Here is a 20,028-nt window from a genome sequence, read left to right on the forward strand (position 1 = left end):
TTACGTCCCCTCGCCACGGTTGCTGACCAAACACGTCTCGGCTCCTCAGCGTAAAACAAATATGTGACGCACCTGCTGCTCGTTATATGCTCGCGCTGCAAGCAGAGCAGCTGATGCAAGGGATTTTAGGAGAAACATCTGCCAAGCTGTTGATCCTAAAATGAGAGATACATGAGAATTACAACTAAGTCTCCTGAGCTTAGAAAAAGCTCTAAGCTCCACTGAGCAATAAACTTTTCCTCTGGGTCGTCCCATTTAGACACTTGTTAGCAACTGCCTTTTTTTTTGAGACAAGTAAAATCTTTAAAAAAAAAGAAAAATCACACTGATATATTTTATCTAATAGAATATTACCCGAGCATTCAAGCAGGCTCAGGTAACTCCACTGTTTAAAAAAACAACATTAAACACATCACTTGTAGAGAATTACAGACCTGTCTCTCTCCCACCATTCATTGCGAAAACACTTGAACGATTTGCTTTCAACCAAGTAACATCCTTCCTGTCTCTGAACAACCAGCTGGATTTCAACCAATATGGCTTCAAGAAAAGGGCATTCAACCGAGACTGCATTACTGTCGGTCACAGAAGCCCTACGGATCGCAAAAGGACCTGTCTGCTGCCTTCGACACTGTGATTATGTCCACCCTCTCATCACTGGACATCACAGGTACTCCTCTCCACTGGCTTGAGTCCTATCTCACAGGCAGATTCTTCAAGGTTGTACGGAGAGGCGAGGTATCCAAAGCACATCAACTGACCACAGGGGTTCCTCAGGGTTCAGTTCTTGGACCCCTCCTCTTCTCCATTTACACCACATCACTGGGTCACATCATACAGGCACATGGTTTCTCTCTATGCTGATGACACACAGCTCTTCCTCTCATTTCAACCAGATGATCCCACAGTAGCTGCACGTATCTCAAGCTGTCTGGCAGACATCTCGGCATGGATGGAATATCACCTGCAGCTCAACCTGACAAAGACTGAGCTTCTCTGCCTCCCTGCCAGTCCCTCTCTACAGCACGACTTTACCATCCAGCTAGATTCATCATTAGTCACCCCATCAAGGTCAGTCAGAAATCTTGGAGTAATATTTGATGACCAGCTGACCTTCACAGACCAAATTACAAAAATAACTCGATCATACAGGTTTGCACTGCACAACATCAGGATGATCAGGCCTTTCCTAACTGAGCATGCAACACAACTTCTCGTCCAGGCCCTGGTCATATCTAGGTTTGATTACTGCAATGCTCTTCTGGCTGGACTTCCATCATGTGCAACTAAACCTCTACAAATGATCCAGAATGCTGCAGATCGTCTCATCTTCAACGAGCCCAAAAGGGCCCACGTCACTCCTCTATTTATCTCTCTGCACTGGCTACCACTCGCTGTTCGCATCAAGTTCAAGGCATTGACGCTTGCTTACAGATCTATCACAGGCTCAGCTCCCTCCTAATTTCACTCGCTCCTACGAGTCTACGTCCCTACCAGAAGCCTTCGATTGGTCAACGAGCGACGTCTAGTGGTTCCATCACAGAGAGCCACAAAATCACTTTCCAGAACATTCTCATTCAGGGTTCCATGCTGGTGGAATGATCTCTCCACCCTCATCTGGAATGCAGAATCCCTGACAACATTCAAAAGACAACTGAAAACTTATCTCTTCCGTGAGCTCTTAACCCTCTGGGGTCGGCGATCACGCCGGCGTGCAAAAGAGACTCTGTTGATTTTGATCTTACATCTAAGTGTTATACATCATTCGATCCTGTTAAGTGTCTATTTTTTTGGTGTATACTCACAATAAAAACAAAGTGTTGTGCTTTTTGCCAAATAAAGAAAAATAAACATGATGCGAGTTCTGCCTTCTCTCTATCAGTCAAGTCAAAGTCAGTGAAGTCCATTCTGAAACGCATCCGAAAATGAACTGTAACTCAGCGAATACTCAGTCACAGGCACAGGCACACAGGCATAAAGCTTGAAGATTCTCTTCTTTTAAATTAAGTAATTTATATAAAAAACAAATATTCTCAGTTTATGTAATTTGTTTGAAAAGAGAGCAATGTCAGTCGTTCTCATTTCATCTCATTATAGCTCATTAAGTGTTAATGTGAACACGTCCATGGAGAGCGCACACTATTCAAACGCAAATGATCTGAGGCGATCCATGCAAACATGTCAATGCCCACATCAGCTCGATAAAACTCATCAAGTTTAATCAGCTTAATGTACTCTACGTTGTCTTGCTACGCTGTGAGGAATAATACTATCGTAATAATTATCCTGGGAAATTTACCTCAGAAGTGCCGGTTTAGATTCATTTCGAGGAGCAACAGATCCAGCTGAGGATTGTGAATAGTAAGTTCTTTATTCTTAAGTGCTTTGTTCTAATCGCGATATGCAATAGTGTCTGTAAACCGCAAAAAGACTGTTTAAATATGAATGCCGTGTCTGTGTGTGAATGAATGAACTGCACAGATACGCGATGTTTACTACAAAACAGCTTGCATCTGTGCCGTATAAACAACGTATTAAACTGCAAATTAACATTTATATGCTAATATAACATAAAAATGATATGCTACAGACAAAATATGAATGTTTAGACAAGATTTCGTTGATTAGTTTTGGATGGATTATAAAGTTTTTACTGTAAAAAAAGACTACTGTCACATCAAATAAGCTTTTGTCCACCAATTTCTATGATGTTTTGTCAAAAATAAAGTAGGTATATTGAATTATCAACTAAGATGTTATTATAGTGTTTGTTCCAATATTCAAACTAACGAATACTTAACTTTGAAATACGTATGATAAAATGTATACTTTTTAAAAAGAAAGATTACACTTGAAATATTGTTACAATTGTAATTGTTGTTGATTTACATGTGAAAACTGTTTAATAAAATAACAAAAAATATATTTACAAGGTAGATGAAAGCAACATATTAAAGGGTCAATAAAAACCTTCTCATTAAATTATTTATTATTGTTTTTTATTGGTGACACATTTGGGGAGAGGATATATCCCAAAACTTTCTGAAAATACAGTATGAGAATTAACTGCATAATTACTAGAAATGTTTACCTTGGATATTATACAATTTGCATGCATACAAAATAAGTCCTCACATTCTTTCTTGTGGTACCCAGTGACACACCTGAATGAAAGGCTCATTATGCAGCCCATTATGCGGGTCATTGTCTTTTCAGGTGCGAATTAGAGCATTCATGATCATTCACGCCCACTCGCATATTGCCTTTCCAAACAAAACGTGTCTTACAAATTTTAAATCAATGTATTGTTTTATGTGAATGATTAGGCAGGATGATTTTCAGATCATTTTGAAGCAAAAACTCTAGGCGACAACATCCATTAGTCAAAAGTCTTGTGGACACATATTTAGTACGTGTTTTGTGGCCTTATTTCAGAAACTTTAATTTTTAGTTTTTTCAATAACCATGCATAAACATTATTCTCTCAAAAATACAAACATGTACATACATGTTGCTCACATATTATGGTAGCCCTGTTTGTGCTAAATAGAGTGTGATTACACCTTTGCCATTAATATGTTTATAAGCAACTGAAAAAAGCACAAATGTCAGGGCATGTCAAAACATCTCAAGGTCCCCAAAAACACCTTAGACCCCTTAGAGCAGGGGTGTCAAACTCAGTTCCTGGAGGGCCACAGCCCTGCAGAGTTTAGCTTCAACCCTAATTAAACACACCTGGTCAGCTAATCAAGTCCTTCAGGCTTATTTGAAAACTGCAGGTGAGTGTGTGTTGAAGCAGGGTTGGAACAAAACTCTGTAGGCCCTCCAGGAACTGAGTTTGACACCTGTGCCTTAGAGGGTTAACCTCATAAATAAAATAAATAAAAAATCCTTTTCCTTTAATCCTCCCTTATCTGGCTTATGCTAGTCTGAGCAATGCCTGAACTTTGTATTTTGAGCACTTCTTGCATTGTTTTTGCCTCTTCACGATGACTCGCTTAATTTAGTCTTAAATTGCAAGTCGCTTTGGACAAAAGCATTTATATATCAATAAATATCCACGGAATGTAGTAGTAGCATTTTCTGTGGTGAAGCGTCTTTGTAAAAACACTTCACATGTAAACTTTACAGATTTTTTTATGTCAAAATGGCCGCTGACCCCTGAACTTTTGAGTGACAGCTGATTTTAGCCAATCGGGCATGCAAGAGCAACATTAGCCAACGAGCGCCCATGATGAAGGATGGTACCTGCCTCTCTTTGATGGACAGTAAGATCGATCCAGTTACATCACAGTTTGCAAATGACTGGCTTATCTGATAGCCAATGAACTTCTGAAAAGATTGATATGTAGTTTTAGTTTTAGTGGGACAAATCAACATATCGACCACAGAAGACCATGCGCAAAGTTTCATGGTGACCAGCGCGTCCGTGCGTAACGTGGCATATAGTGTATACATGGCATATAGTGACTCTTGGAGAGATGATTTTGGAAGGGGAGACATCACTCTCGACAAGTAAGTGTTTTATGTTACATTTTACTTGTATACTGAAGTATGTGTTTGTGTTTTGAGATGATCATGCTAACTTCTGTTGTGTGTTTGCTTGCTCATCCACGGGTATATGTGTGTTTGGTGTAATGAGCGCTCTTGAGCTATTATGAGGTGTAAATGTATGTTTTTGTCCGTTTGTGTCATTTATATGTGTTTGTGTGTTTATATGTTTGTGTGTGTCTGTGTGTGTGCACTCACACACTGCATATGCCTGGTTGTTCGAGTGCGTGCGTTTCTGTGTACATGCCTGTGAGCATGTATAAAATAGTAGAATACATAAAAGATGTAAATGTTTTGTAAATTCTTTCTTTCTTTGTTTTTTATATCACAGACAATCATCTGACATTGAAATGGATGAAGAGAGAGAGGAGCCCCATCCTTCACCTTCTTAGAGAGGTTCAATAACCAAAGAAAAACATAATCATAAAAATTGTAAATAGTTATATTTACAATTTTTAAATGATATATATATATAGTGTATAATAGACTAATAATAAAAAATATGTTAATACCATAGCACTTTTGTCTCTTTGTTTGCACAAATTTTAGTTTCAAGAATTAAAATAAAAACTCTATAATGTGTTTATGCTTCAGTTACTATGTGTCAGCAATTATTGACAGTGAATCTGGATAAGGAATAGAATAGTGCTAAGTTTAACCTTTCATTAGAGCCCAAAATTATGACTGTACAGTAAAGCATTCAAGAATAGCAGTATGTTATGTGTCTATGGTTACAAAGGGTCATTTGGAGTCTCCAAGTGGCCTTTGTGTGGGAAGCGCCCTGACATAATCTTAAATAAACATGTAAAACACATTTTCTAAGGTATTGTTATCAAATTTTAAATTGGGCTTGGTAAGGCTTCATGCTGTGATTCCACTGTGTTTTCCAGCTAATACCTCCCAGCTATAGTTATCTGCAGGCATCTGTTTACAAAAAAAATGTAGGCAGAAAGTTTTTTTTCTCCTTTTTTTTGTGTGTTCAAAGTTCTATTACTGAATAACAGTAAGACTTAAAGTGATTCTGACTGTTCAGGAACCTCAAAGTGTCCACTTTCATAAGAGACCAAAACCATGCATATACTCCAAATGGTTCAAGAACAGCATGCAATTTATTTTGGGTATGCCTTTTTTAGACATTTTAGGGCAAATTTTTCAGGAACGTGAAAGGGTTTTTTAAGGGTGATGATTGCGTTATTACATATCCATCTGCTTACATATGCTATTGCTTGTTTTGGCTTCTTCTACATCTGTGTTTTGATCAGGAGATTCAGTAATCTTTCAGAAGATGCGTAACAGCACCCCTTCTGTATAACAGTGAAAACATTGGAAAGTCTGAAAGTTCTGTCAATGGCGGGGAAGCGTCTCATAAATTATAAAAAAATCTGTCAATGGTAGGGGAAAGACATAATGCACTGTTGCAATGCAATGCAAAGTTAAGACATAATGCACTGATCCAATTTAATGATACACATCTTATTTCTTGCTCAGCTGTTTATGTTCACTTAAGACATAACTGACTGTGTTTACGAGAATACTTGCAGCGACAGGTATTTTGACAATAATTGTGTGTATGTGTCCATTCAAGTGCAATAAGACTCGAATGAGGAATTGATTAGGAGTATGCACACTATTTGAAACACGCTTCTCTCTGTGTGGGGCTGAGCACACGAAGCACAAGCTCTCTTCTAGTGCTGGAATGGTTTAAAATCTATTGAATGAGCAAACTGGCAACACAAAACACGTGCAAATTATAAACTTTCACTCTATAGTGGTTAAACTTGCAATTAATCTGCAAATCACATGCACGCCGAACTGTTGGGCCTGGTTTGTATGGATCACAGGTCAACTTCGATCCGTTTAACTCCTAGTTACAACGTTGTTAACCTATTCTATTGCCCAATAAACAAAATAGTAAACTTAAAAATTAAATATATGACCCCTTTAATAATAACTGTATCTAAATGAGAGTAAACAACTTGTGATCAGATCACCTGATCAGATCACCTCACTCTTATTTCTCCACATACTTGAGTTTGTTTAGTGAGCAGTTTGGATCCTTCTGTTTGTCAGATAGCAGCTTGACACCTGATTCTCCTGGGTGATTGTAGCTCAGATCCAGCTCTCTCAGGTATGAGGGGTTTGAACTCAGAGCTGAAGACACATAACCACAACCTTCCTCTGTCACCATACAGCCAGACAACCTACAGAAACACACAGTCAGATCATCTACACACATGCATTAATATAATGACGAACAGACTGTAAATAATATCTCATTTGTTCTTGTGGAAGAGGTGGCGTGGTTTGGAAGATAGCTACAGGTAGATAGCGAGTGCGAGGGCATTGAATGCTCGACAGTAAATTCAATATTGGCATTCAGGGACTGCAGGAAAAGCAGTAGATTACCGAGCATAATCTCCATCTGCTGTTAGTCGACCTCATCAGCAGGTGGTGCAAGCACGTGTTGTTGACGAAGACCAGAGCAACAGTTAGAGCAAGCCATTCATTCATAAAAAAAACTCATGTACAGCAATGTAAGTGTATTTGTGATTATTATGACAGCTGTTTTATGTTATATTCAGTGTATTCACACTTACTTTCCCTGTGTAGCCTACATGCATCTTTCTCTACCGTGAACGAGACTATAATGTTATTCCCCCGATGCTGATGTACAGATCCAATGTTACATTTGAGGTAGACATATATTTCTCTTGGTTGTTTAGTTGCCTTAACTTTATATCGCGGTGATGTGCTGCATGCAGTACTAGGGTTTCCCTCAATACTTCAGGATTCCCCTACTGGACATAAAACGCTTAACGTAGCTTAATGGACTAATACAGTGATATAAAATACCAACCTTATTGGGAATGTAGGCTGTTCTATATAGGCTACAGGCAAGTAGATGGACTCAGAATATGAACTAAATGCGCGAAGTTTCTTGCTGAGCGTCTCCCAGTGATATACTGGCATAAAATTGGCTTGACATTGGACATTCACACATTTAGGGACCATCTCTAAAGTTACATACGACATTGCTATACATGTTTCTAACTTCAATAGCATTTGAAGAGAATGACTTACAGTCATAAAACCAACTGTAAAATGTTCATGTAGTTGTCAGGCATAATGCGCATCTTTTAGATTTTTGATATTTATTCAAATAAATTGAAGTTTGCTATTGAAGTTAGAAACGTGTATACCAATGTTGTATGCAACTTTAGAGATGGTCCCTAAATGTGAGAATGTCCAATGTCAAGCCAACTTTATGCCAGTATATCACTGGGAAACGCTCAGCATGAAACTTTGCACGTTAAGTTCATATTCTGAGTCCATCTGCTTGCCTGTAGCCTATATAGTACAGCCTAAATTCCCAATACGGTGCGAGTTTGGTCTTTTATATCACTGTATTAGTCCATTAACCCTAGTACTGCATGCAGAACATCGCTGCGATATAAATTTAAGGCAACTAAGCAACCAAGAGAATAAGAAAAATATATGTCTACCTCAAATGTAACATTGGATCTGTACATCAGCATTGGGGGAATAACATTATAGTCTTGTTCACGGTAGAGAAAGATGCATGTAGGCTACACAGGGAAAGTAAGCGTGAATACACTGAATTTAACATAAAACAACCGTCATAATAATCACAAAATACACTTACATTGCTGTACATGAGTTTTTATGAATGAATGGCTTGCTCTAACTGTTGCTCTGGTCTTCGTCAAGAACACGCGCTTGTACCCCCTGCTGGTGAAGCCGACTAACAGCAGATGGAGATTATGCTTGGTAATCTACTGCTTTTCCAGCAGTTTCTGGATGCCAATATTGAATTTACTGTCGAATTTAAACCACTGAATTTTTGGAAGCGAATTGCAAAGCGAAATAAATTGGGCCGAAAAATGCCTGTTGAATATTATAGGTTGTGTTTTTAAACAGTTTGACTATTTTGGAAGTGAAATATGAAAGGTGAATATGGATTATTGCATTTTTAATAATGAAAATGTGTTTGAAATGTTTTGAATTGAAATATTCACAGCTTAAATATTCAACCATGTTGAATTTCAGCCCATAAAAATGCAAGCCCTAAAAATACAATGCATTTATTTTTTTCAAGTAGTGCAATTCAACAGGCTTTTTTGTTTCAAAAACATTTTGCATTATTTTACTTCCATACACTTTGCAGTGAGTCGAGAGTTTGGTGAAAAGGAGTGGTGTCGGTGCAAAGATGCTGCTGCCTGCGGAGTAAGCTGTGCACATGAAAGCTGTGTTAAAGTGTTTTATATGCAGAAGTCTGAGTTACAGCTGAAAAGCCCTCATGCTATATTTTTGTTTGCTTAAGTGAATTATATGAATAAATTGACCCCTGTCTCCTTCATTCCCACCACAACAATCCTTAACTTTCCCACAGTTCTTAATACCTCAGTATGTGCAGTTGACAGTTTTGGCTCTTCAGTCCTTCAGAAATAATCTTTACTCCTGAATCCTGAAGGTCATTGTTACTCAGATCCAGCTCTTTCAGGTGTGAGGGGTTTGAACTCAGAGCTGAAGACACATAACCACAGCCTTTCTCTGTCACCATAAAGCCAGACAACCTACAGAAACACACAGTCAGATCATCTACTAAAACAACTAAAAATCAACATTATGACAGACAGACTGCAAATAATCTCTCATATATTCTTAATACCTCAGTATGTGCAGTTGACAGTTTGGGCTCTTCAGTCCTTCAGAAATAATCTTCACTCCTGAATCCTGAAGGTCATTGTTACTCAGATCCAGTTCTCTCAGGTATGAGGGGTTTGAACTCAGAGCTGAAGACACATAACCACAGCCTTCCTCTGTCACCATACAGCCAGACAACCTACAGAAACACACAGTCAGATCATCTACTAAAACAACTAAAAATCAACATTATGACAGACAGACTGCAAATAATCTCTCATATATTCTTATTACCTCAGTATCTTCAGGTGACAGTTTCGGCTTATTCAGTCCATCAGAGAGCAGCTTCACTTCTGAATCCTTCAGGTAATTGTAACTCAAGTCCAGCTCTCTCAGGACACAGTTTGAGGATTGAAGAGCTGATGTCACAATTTCAAAATCCTGACCAGTGAGATCACAGTCAGCAAGACTAGAAGAGAGTAAAAACAGCGCAATAAATTGGGGTTGTTTTTTTCTTCTTTTTTTAAGGGGCAGCAGTGGCTCCTTAAAAACTAGAAAAAAATAGATAAGTAAATAATTTGCAATACAAAAATAAAACAAAGTCAAATATTGTGAAAAATGTGGTTAAATAGAATATAATCCACAATTTAAAAATAGCTTTTACATTTCAAAATACACTCCACATTCGGGTTTCCCAAAAATTGTTCGTCTACATGTGTGATGGCCAGGATTTATGCCACACAATTCTTATACATTAATCTTTGCATTGATCAATAAATAAAAGGACATTGCTATATTGGTTTGGTTTAAGATCTTTATCTGTCATTGTACTTAGTCAGTGCACAGGCTTGGTTATTTGGCTTAAGGTTAAAACATTAAAACTAGGGATGGCTGACGCGAAACAGTCGTTCCGAAGCTTTGCGAGATCCCGAAGCGCAGATGTTTCGAAACACTGATCCGAAGCGTGATTCAAAACACCCATGTCACGTGACTATGGCCAAACGAAGCCTCGAAGTGTTTCACTAAGTGTTTCATCAGGTGTGGTCCGCCGAATCAGCGTTTGATTGACACGGTCGGGAACAGACCATACAATCGCACATCTGTATAAAAGTGAAATCAACGCATATTGACCTTGTGGGTTTTTGTGAGAGGAGTTTGATTTTGAGATAGCGGATTTTTGATGATATAGTGACATAGTGCGATTTGATTAGTTATAGGCTATTTAGGCTTACATTTAAATTTACACAACACATTGACTGATAGGCTAGAGACAGACAGAGTATACATATAGTGATACATTAATAGATACATAGATATAAATATATATAGACAGCTAGATTAATAGATAGATACATATATAGATAGATTATAGATACATATATAAATACATAGATAGATTATAGATAGATACATATATAGATACATAGATAGATTATATCTAGATACATATCTAGATACATAGATAGATTCATATACAGTGCTATGCATAAGTTTAGACACCCATGCTAAAGTTGACTAAAAAGAGGAATAAAAAATCATCTTTTGGAAATTGATCTTAATGCCTTAATTAAAAAAATGAGGAAAAATCCAACCTTTAAGGACACCAGTTTTCTTTGTGAATGAATAATGTATCGTAAATAAATGTTCTTCCTTAAAATACAAGGTGCATAAGTCTGGACACCCCTATGATAAATTCACATAGAGGCAAGCAGATTTTTATTTTTAAAGGTAATTTATTTCATGGATCCAGGATACTATGCATCCTGATAAAGTTCCCTTGGCCTTTGGAATTAAAATATCCCCACATCATCACATACCCTTCACCATACCTAGAGATTGGCATGGTTTTATTTCAGTTAGCCTAATAGCTGGTTTGATTTGCATTGAGAGATGATCTTATGGAAAGTACCTCATGCCAATCTCTAGGCATGGTGAAGGGTATGTGAGGATGTGGGGATATTTTATTTTACAGCTACTGACACTGCTGGACCCAAGGTTAAAAAATGTGGCATTTGGAAATGCTGCCAAAGCCCAGGACGCTGAAAAGCACATCACACTGGAGTGTGCTTCACTGATGCGTTCAAACACAAATCCTGGTGAGCAGCTTCAGTCTGTGTTATGTTATGTAATCTGAATCATGTAATATATACTTCATATATGCTGTCAGTTTAGGATTTGTTACTAATTGCTGTTTTCATTTTTATTCAGAGCCAGAAATGTCAACATCAGGCCCATCATCATCATCATCATCACCATCACAATCACCATCAACATCAACACCAGTAGAAACACAGGACAGTTTATGGGAACTTTTTGATAATCGTATCCGTGAAACCCAGATGATACACAATGCTACAACTGATGCCACAGTGGAAGTGAAAAAATACCTTAATGATGCGTTTTTGCCCAGAACTCATGATCCCCTAACTTACTGGAAAGAGAGAGCAGTAATCTTTCCTCATTTGTATGTCCTAGCTAAAAAATATCTTTGCATGCCAGCAACAAGTGTCCCTTGTGAGAGGATTTTTTCAAAGGCTGGAGAAATTATCTGTAAAAAAAGAAGTAGGCTAAGTCTTTCCACAGCAGATAAATTAATATTTTTGAATAAAAATCTCTAAAAAAGTGAGACATTGTGGCTTGATTTCTTTTATTAATATTCATTTTGAAGGACCAAACTAACATTATGCACAGTGAGGAGCCTATAGGTTACAAGCTTCACATATTAGAAAAATACAATAATAAAAAACAACACTTTTTTTAATGGCTCGTCAAGGTTGTTTCAGATCAACACCTGCAAGTGACCACTAGGTGTCACCGTTGAGACGGGTGTCGGATTGATTTGAAGCCTCGAAACAATATGGCCCATTTGGTTCAACTGTTTCATTGCTTCACGAAGCCTCGATCTGCCCACCACTAATTAAAACCCTCTTTGGCTAAAATGTGATTTTTAAAAACATAGCTTAAATTGTTATTGTAATTAAGATGACTTGAAATGTTTAGTACCTGGCGAGTTGTGGGAATGGACCAGCCTAGTGACAAAGAGATTCAAACAGGAAGTTGATATGTTTTTATGGGAATTCTAAAGGAAGTGAGAATGTACCAACTTTGATGTATTAGAGGAGACATATAAAATGTGATGTCTTGATCAATGTGACTTTTGAGGGATCTGCCATGAGCCTTAGCAAATCACAACATTAAGTAAATCTTGCTTACGCAAGATTTAAAAAAGTGGCCAAGCCTCATTAGAGAGGAAAAATCCAAAAATTATATTCTATTTGGGTTAAATCACAGTTAATAGTCAGTATTCAAAAAGGACATAATTGTGCTTGAGCTTCTCAAACTGACAGAGAATCTAAATCAGACTCTCACTGGATAAGACATACACTGAATTTATAGGAGGTTGCCAGCACCATGAAAAAGTGGGGGGAAAAAACCATACAAACATACATTCTCAGAACATTAACAACACAAACCCTGGAATGAACACAATACATTTAACTAAATTTAGAGCCATGGATAAATTTTAGTTAATGCAAAAATAATTCCATTAAACAAAAGTCACATTGATCAAGACATCACATTTTATATGTCCCTTCTAATACATCAAAGTTGGTACATTCTCACTTCCTTTAGAATTCCCATAAAAACATATCAACTTCCTGTTTGAATCTCTTTGTCACTAGGCTGGTCCATTCGCACACAGGTACTAAACATTTCAAGTAATCTTAATTACAAAATGAACTACAATTTTAGCTATGTTAAAAAAAAAATATTAAAAAAATTAGCCAGAGGAATTTTAACTGGTTTTAATGTTTTAACCTTAAGCCAAATAACTAAGCCTGTGCACTGACTCAGTACAATGACAGTGTCAGGGTTCTGCCATGGCAGCTTTGTTTGTGTTGTCTTTGTTTCATGTCTCTATGTTTGTGTTGTGCTTGAACATATGTGATGCGATCTGGGAAAACCCGTCGGATGTCGCGCTGGGCCGTTTTCAGTAAATTCCAAAATAGTTTGAATGTCAGTTTTTTTTTTTTTTAATTCTATAACATCTTTTCTCTTATCTCTGAAATTTTCTTGGCAAAATTTTCTTGTTTAGTACGGAAAAACAGCGATTTATAGTGTCAAGCTGAAAATACTCTCTTTCTCTAATGCATTCTATGCGATCATTTTTTTTTTTGTTCTAACGCCCGGCAGAGGTGAAAAAAAACAAAACAATCGCCGTATATCCCATACATCTGTCCGTCTCTTAACTATGGAATTCCAAAGCTGCCAATATTAAAAATAAATAAATACATAAATAAATATACAAATAAATGTAAAAAATAAATATATAAATATACATAGAAAAGCAAAAAAACGAAAAAAAAAATTATTTATATATTTATTTCCTTATTTATGTATTTATTTATGTAGACAGTTATTTATACCTTTTGCTGTAGTGTGTCAGTAGGAAATTTCAGTTTACATTTCCAAACAATCCTTTTGCCATTAATTATAATAATACAGTGAGATATATATACAGTGGGAAGAACAAGTATTTTATACACTGCCGATTTTGCAGGTTTTCCCACTTACAAAGCATGTAGAAGTCTGTAATTTTTATCATAGGTACTCTTCAACTGTGAGTGACGGAATCTAAAACAAAAATCCAGAAAATCACATTGTATGATTTTTAAGTAATTAATTTGCATTTTATTGCATGACATAAGAATTTGATACATCAGAAAAGCAGAACTTAATATTTGGTACAGAAACCTTTGTTTGCAATTACAGAGATCATACGTTTCCTGTAGTTCTTGACCAGATTTGCACACACTGCAGCAGGGATTTTTGCCCACTCCTCCATACAGACCTTCTCCAGATCCTTCAGGTTTCTGGGCTGTTGCTGGGCAATACGGACTTTCAGCTCCCTCCAAAGATTTTCTATTGGGTTCAGGTCTGGAGACTGGCTAGGCCACTCCAGGACCTTGAGATGCTTCTTACGGAGCCACTCCTTAGTTGCCTTGGCTGTATGTTTCGGGTCGTTGTCATGCTAGAAGACCCAGCCATGACCCATCTTCAATGCTCTTACTGAGGGAAGGAGGTTGTTGGCCAAGATCTCGCGATACATGGCCCCATCCATCCTCCCCTCAATACGGTGCAGTCGTCCTGTCCCCTTTGCAGAAAAGCATCCCCAAAGAATGATGTTTCCACCTCCATGCTTCACGGTTGGGATGGTGATCTTGGGGTTGTACTCATCATTCTTCTTCCTCCAAACATGGCGAGTGGAGTTTAGACCAAAAAGCTCTATTTTTGTCTCATCAGACCACATGACCTTCTCCCATTCCTCCTCTGGATCATCCAGATGGTCATTGGCAAACTTCAGACGGGCCTGGACATGCGCTGGCTTGAGCAGGGGGACCTTGCGAGCGCTGCAGGATTTTAATCCATGACAGCGTAATGTGTTACTAAGGGTTTTCTTTGAGGCTGTAGTCCCAGCTCTCTTCAGGTCATTGACCAGGTCCTGCCGTGTAGTTCTGGGCTGATCCCTCACCTTCCTCATGATCATTGATGCCCCACGAGGTGAGATCTTGCATGGTGCCCCAGACCAAGGGAGATTGACCGTCATCTTGAACTTCTTCCATTTTCTAATAATTGTGCCAACAGTTGTTGCCTTCTCACCAAGCTGCTTGCCTATTGTCCTGTAGCCCATCCCAGCCTTGTGCAGGTCTACAATTTTATCCCTGATGTCCTTACACATCTCTCTGGTCTTGGCCATTGTGGAGAGGTTGGAGTCTGTTTGATTGAGTGTGTGGACAGGTGTCTTTTATACAGGTAATGAGTTCAAACAGGTGCAGTTAATACACGTAATGAAGAACAGGAGGGCTTCTTAAAGAAAAACTAACAGGTCTGTGAGAGCCGGAATTCTTGTTGGTTGGTAGGTGATCAAATACTTATGTCATGCAATAAAATGCAAATAAATTATTTAAAAATCATACGATGTGATTTTCTGGATCCGTCTCTCACAGTTGAAGTATACCTATGATAAAAATTACAGACCTCTACATGCTTTGTAAGTAGGAAAACCTGCAAAATCGGCAGTGTATCAAATACTTGTTCTCCCCACTGTATATATATATATATATATATATATATATATATATATATATATATATATATATAAATAAACACACACACACTATATTGCCAAAATTTTTGGGACGTCTGCCTTTACATGCACATGAACTTTAATGACATCCCATTCTTAATCCGTAGGGTTCAATATGGAGTTGGCCCACCCTTTGCAGCTATAACAGCTTCAACTCTTCTGGGAAGGCTTTCCACAAGGTTTAGGAGTGTGTTTATGGGAATTTTTGACCATTCTTCTAAAAGCGCATTTGTGAGGTCAGGCACTGATGTTGGACGAGAAGGCCTGGCTCGCAGTCTCCGCCCTAATTCATCCCAAAGGTGTTCTATCGGGTTGAGGTCAGGACTCTATGCAGGCCAGTCAAGTTCCTCCACACCAAACTCCTCATCCATGTCTTTATGGACCTTACTTTGTGCACTGGTGCGTCATGTCATGTTGAAAGAGGAGGGGCAATCCCCAAACTGTTCCCATAAAGTTGGGAGCATGAAATTGTCCAAAATGTCTTGGCATGCTGAAGCATTAAGAGTTCCTTTCACTGGAACTAAGGGGTCAAGCTCATGCCCTGAAAAACAACCCCACACCATAATCCCCCCTCCACCAAACTTTACACTTGGCACAATGCAGATGTAGAAGCAGTCTGCATGCCTAGGTGCTTGATTTTATACAACTGTGGCCATGGAGGTGATTGGAACACCTGAATTCAATGATTTGGAGGGTGTCCCAATACTTTTGGCAATATAGTATATTTACATTTACATTTAGTCATTTAGCAGACGCTTTTATCCAAAGCGACTTACAAATTAGGACTAAATTAAGCGAGTCATCATGAAGAGGCAAAAACAACGCAAGAAGTGCTCAAAATACGAAGTTCAGGCATTATTGAGATTTTAATATATATATAAAATGTGTGTTTGTGTAACCAGGGGGATGGTTAGGGGCCTTAATGCTTTAAATATGTTTAAGAGACATTTCTGCAGGGAATGTACTGAAGAGTCATCAGGTGATGTCATCGCGTATACGAATGAACAAATGAGCGTGAATGTGTGATGAGGAAGTCACAGGGTTGTAACGACTGGACCAATCAAACACACCGTCGTTCCACTTAATCTTTAAAACTCCTCACCCAGGAAGACTCCATGATGTCTGGTTGCTCCACTGTGAATTATCACCCTTTTTCTCCACTCCAGACTTCAAAGACACTTGGGACTTTTGATTATTCTCAATGACAGAACAGTACAGGCCACACAAAAAAACAAACAAAAAAAAACCAGACATGCAATCCCATAGAAATGGAATTCTCTCCACTAATTCATTGACAAATGATGATGAATTAAATGATGAATTAACATGCATTTCCCCAGTACATTTTGTGTATTATTACTGTTTGTATGTTGTCTTTTTATATTATATAATGTTATGCATGCTTGATGATAGAGCTATTAGTTAATGTAGCCCCATCTTGGGGGTTTCTCCTATCAAAATATTCTTCATTTACTGACTCACACTTTGGTGGACATTGCATTCTCATAGAATGCAGTTTGTGTTTGTTACATTTATCAGAGTATAAATGCACACAAAATGGTAGATTACTCCAATCATGCAAATGAGTCAGCTTTTCCAAACAAAGGAACTTTCCCGCTTGAGAGATGCACCTCTCTCATTGGTCAAGCCAAAACTCAAAGGTGAGACCTCGGTGGAACTTTAAAAGCCAACACAAAGTTCCCTTTTTAGTGTGTCCACTCGCTGGCTTCTGCTCCAGATTGCTGATCACGTGAGACCTCATCCGGCCTCGCCGGCGTACTCGCGCCGGCAGGCTTCATACATACCGAACCATGTGTACCTTCCTCGACCAGAACAGAGTCAACTAACTCATCAAGTTTACTATTGCTTCTTCATTCAACACGGAATAAATTGATTACAACTTCAGCATCAACGGACCGAACTATCAGGACTTTCTCCACGCGACTGTATATCTGGATGCTCTTCAACAGCTAAGGCAATTGCAAGTAATGTACAATATACTAAATTGCTGTTTAGTTAGTCAAAGTTGTGAACCCCTTTGTTAACAAAGGAGCTTTGTAGTAAATGACTGATGGTTCTTACAGGAGGTTAAATGACTCTTTTCATAGCTTCATTCCCCTGTTCTACTCTGGTTTTTCAGTCATTTTCACTTTACATTCTACCCCTGCATGCGTGATTGTGTCTACGTATTTGTTTAGTGTTTGTGATTTAGTTAAATAAAACTGTTGTGCACATTCGTGCAAGTCGATTCTGGTCTGCTTATAAATCAATGAAATAAATAAAAATATATTCTTATTTTTGCATCCTTGAATAATGTCGGTACTGAATAACATGCTTTCCTCTCTTCCTTTCCTCACATCTCAGCTCCACCCTTGTAGGATGCGAGGGAAGGCTGCAAGGAAAGAAAAGGAGGATGGAGGAATCGAATGAAAGCTTTTTTATACATTGGAATACTTGATCACTTCAGCGTCACTTCACCGCATCATCAGCAGCGCTCAAAGGACCTGAGGAAACGAGGAGGGATATTGAGAAGCACCCATAGAGTTATGCTGCATGTGTGTGTGACTGCTGTTCGAGTGTAAATTGTTATCATTCAGGTACATATCTATGTATAACACTGTTATGATAGTGTAGTTTTGCTGTAAGATTACTGGAAGATTGCCTCGAATGTCGATTTATATCCATAGGGAGTTGGATGTTTACGCAGGATCGCGTAACGAGGCCTGTTCGCGTGGAAGAAGTGATTTATAAGTGTGGAATATAAAAAAACACAGAAAAAAGTGAGTAATATCCACACTATGTAATTTTTATGTAATGTGTATTTTGTGAGTGTTATTGCAGTCTAAAGGTCCGTTCACACCAAGAACGATAACTATAACGATAACTATATTCACGTCCACACCAATGAACGATAACAATCTTTTTATTCTAAGCACACATCTGCCCGTGCTGCGGTTTCAAAGTAGTGAAAATGGATGACCTGGCTGCTTTACGTTACACAAAAGCATCAAAAGAATGCCTTTTTCACTGCAACTTCAAAGGAAGCAACACAATGTTGTCGAAACTAGCGCTGGATACCTGAGGTAATTTTGATACTATTTGCTAGCCTGCATTATGATCTCATTGTTAATACTTCTCACCATTTATTCCAAGGGTATGACCGATTGCTTTCCATGGATCCATTTTATTAACGTATCCTCGAAAAAGGCAGTTTTGGATTTTTCTGTACATCAGCGATTAACCCCCTGGGGTCGGCTGTCGCACCGGCACAATTGTCTCCCTTTTTTTCTTATCAGTGCAAAAGAGACTTCTTATTAGTGCAAAAGAGAATATATATATATACAGTGAGGAAAATAAGTATTTGAACACCCTGCTATTTTGCAAGTTCTCCCACTTGGAAATCATGGAGGGGTCTGAAATTGTCATCGTAGGTGCATGTCCACTGTGAGAGACATAATCTAAAAAAACTATTTATTTGTATGATACAGCTGCAAATAAGTATTTGAACACCTGTCTATCAGCTAGAATTCTGACCCTCAAAGACCTGTTAGTCTGCCTTTAAAATGTCCACCTCCACTCCATTTATTATCCTAAATTAGATGCACCTGTTTGAGGTCGTTAGCTGCATAAAGACACCTGTCCACCCCATACAATCAGTAAGAATCCAACTACTAACATGGCCAAGACCAAAGAGCTGTCCAAAGACACTAGAGACAAAATGGTACACGTCCACAAGGCTGGAAAGGGCTACAGGGAAATTGCCAAGCAGCTTGGTGAAAAAAGGTCCACTGTTGGAGCAATCATTAGAAAATGGAAGAAGCTAAACATGACTGTCAATCTCCCTCGGACTGGGGCTCCATGCAAGATCTCACCTCGTGGCGTCTCAATGATCCTAAGAAAGGTAAGAAATCAGCCCAGAACTACACGGGAGGAGCTGGTCAATGACCTGAAAAGAGCTGGGACCACCGTTTCCAAGGTTACTGTTGGTAATACACTAAGACGTCATGGTTTGAAATCATGCATGGCAGGGAAGGTTCCCCTGCTTAAACCAGCACATGTCAAGGCCCATCTTAAGTTTGCCAATGACCATTTGGATGATCCAGAGGAGTCATGGGAGAAAATCATGTGGTCAGATGAGACCAAAATAGAACTTTTTGGTCATAATTCCACTAAACGTGTTTGGAGGAAGAAGAATGATGAGTACCATCCCAAGAACACCATCCCTACTGTGAAGCATGGGGGTGGTAGCATCATGCTTTGGGGGTGTTTTTCTGCACATGGGACAGGGTGACTGCACTGTATTAAGGAAAGGATGACCGGGGCCATGTATTACAAGATTTTGGGGAACAACCTCCTTCCCTCATTTAGAGCATTGAAGATGGGTCGAGGCTGGGTCTTCCAACATGACAATGACCCGAAGCACACAGCCAGGATAACCAAGGAGTGGCTCTGTAAGAAGCATATCAAGGTTCTGGCGTGGCCTAGCCAGTCTCCAGACCTAAACCCAATAGAGAATCTTTGGAGGGAGCTCAAACTCCGTGTTTCTCAGCGACAGCCCAGAAACCTGACTGATCTAGAGAAGATCTGTGTGGAGGAGTGGGCCAAAATCCCTCCTGCAGTGTGTGCAAACCTGGTGAAAAACTACAGGAAACGTTTGACCTCTG

The 20,028-nt window shown here is 38.7% G+C and overlaps 1 protein-coding gene across 1 annotated transcript in view; it reads right to left on the bottom strand.

The window, feature by feature from the left end:
* The window catches only part of LOC311091861 (NACHT, LRR and PYD domains-containing protein 3-like), a 52,220-nt gene that overhangs the window by 14,560 nt on the left and 17,632 nt on the right, over positions 1-20,028 (bottom strand). Inside the window, exons 5-8 of the mRNA XM_084127968.1 lie at positions 9,511-9,685; positions 9,242-9,408; positions 8,973-9,146; positions 6,579-6,752 (exon numbers count right to left, since the gene is read on the bottom strand). Of these exons, the coding sequence (XP_083984094.1) occupies positions 6,579-6,752; positions 8,973-9,146; positions 9,242-9,408; positions 9,511-9,685 (690 nt within the window). The remainder of the gene's footprint in view (positions 1-6,578; positions 6,753-8,972; positions 9,147-9,241; positions 9,409-9,510; positions 9,686-20,028) is intronic.

The sequence above is a fragment of the Abramis brama genome, assembly GCF_963993115.1.
Source record: "Abramis brama genome assembly, chromosome: 11".
Classification (NCBI taxonomy): Eukaryota; Metazoa; Chordata; class Actinopteri; order Cypriniformes; family Leuciscidae; genus Abramis; species Abramis brama.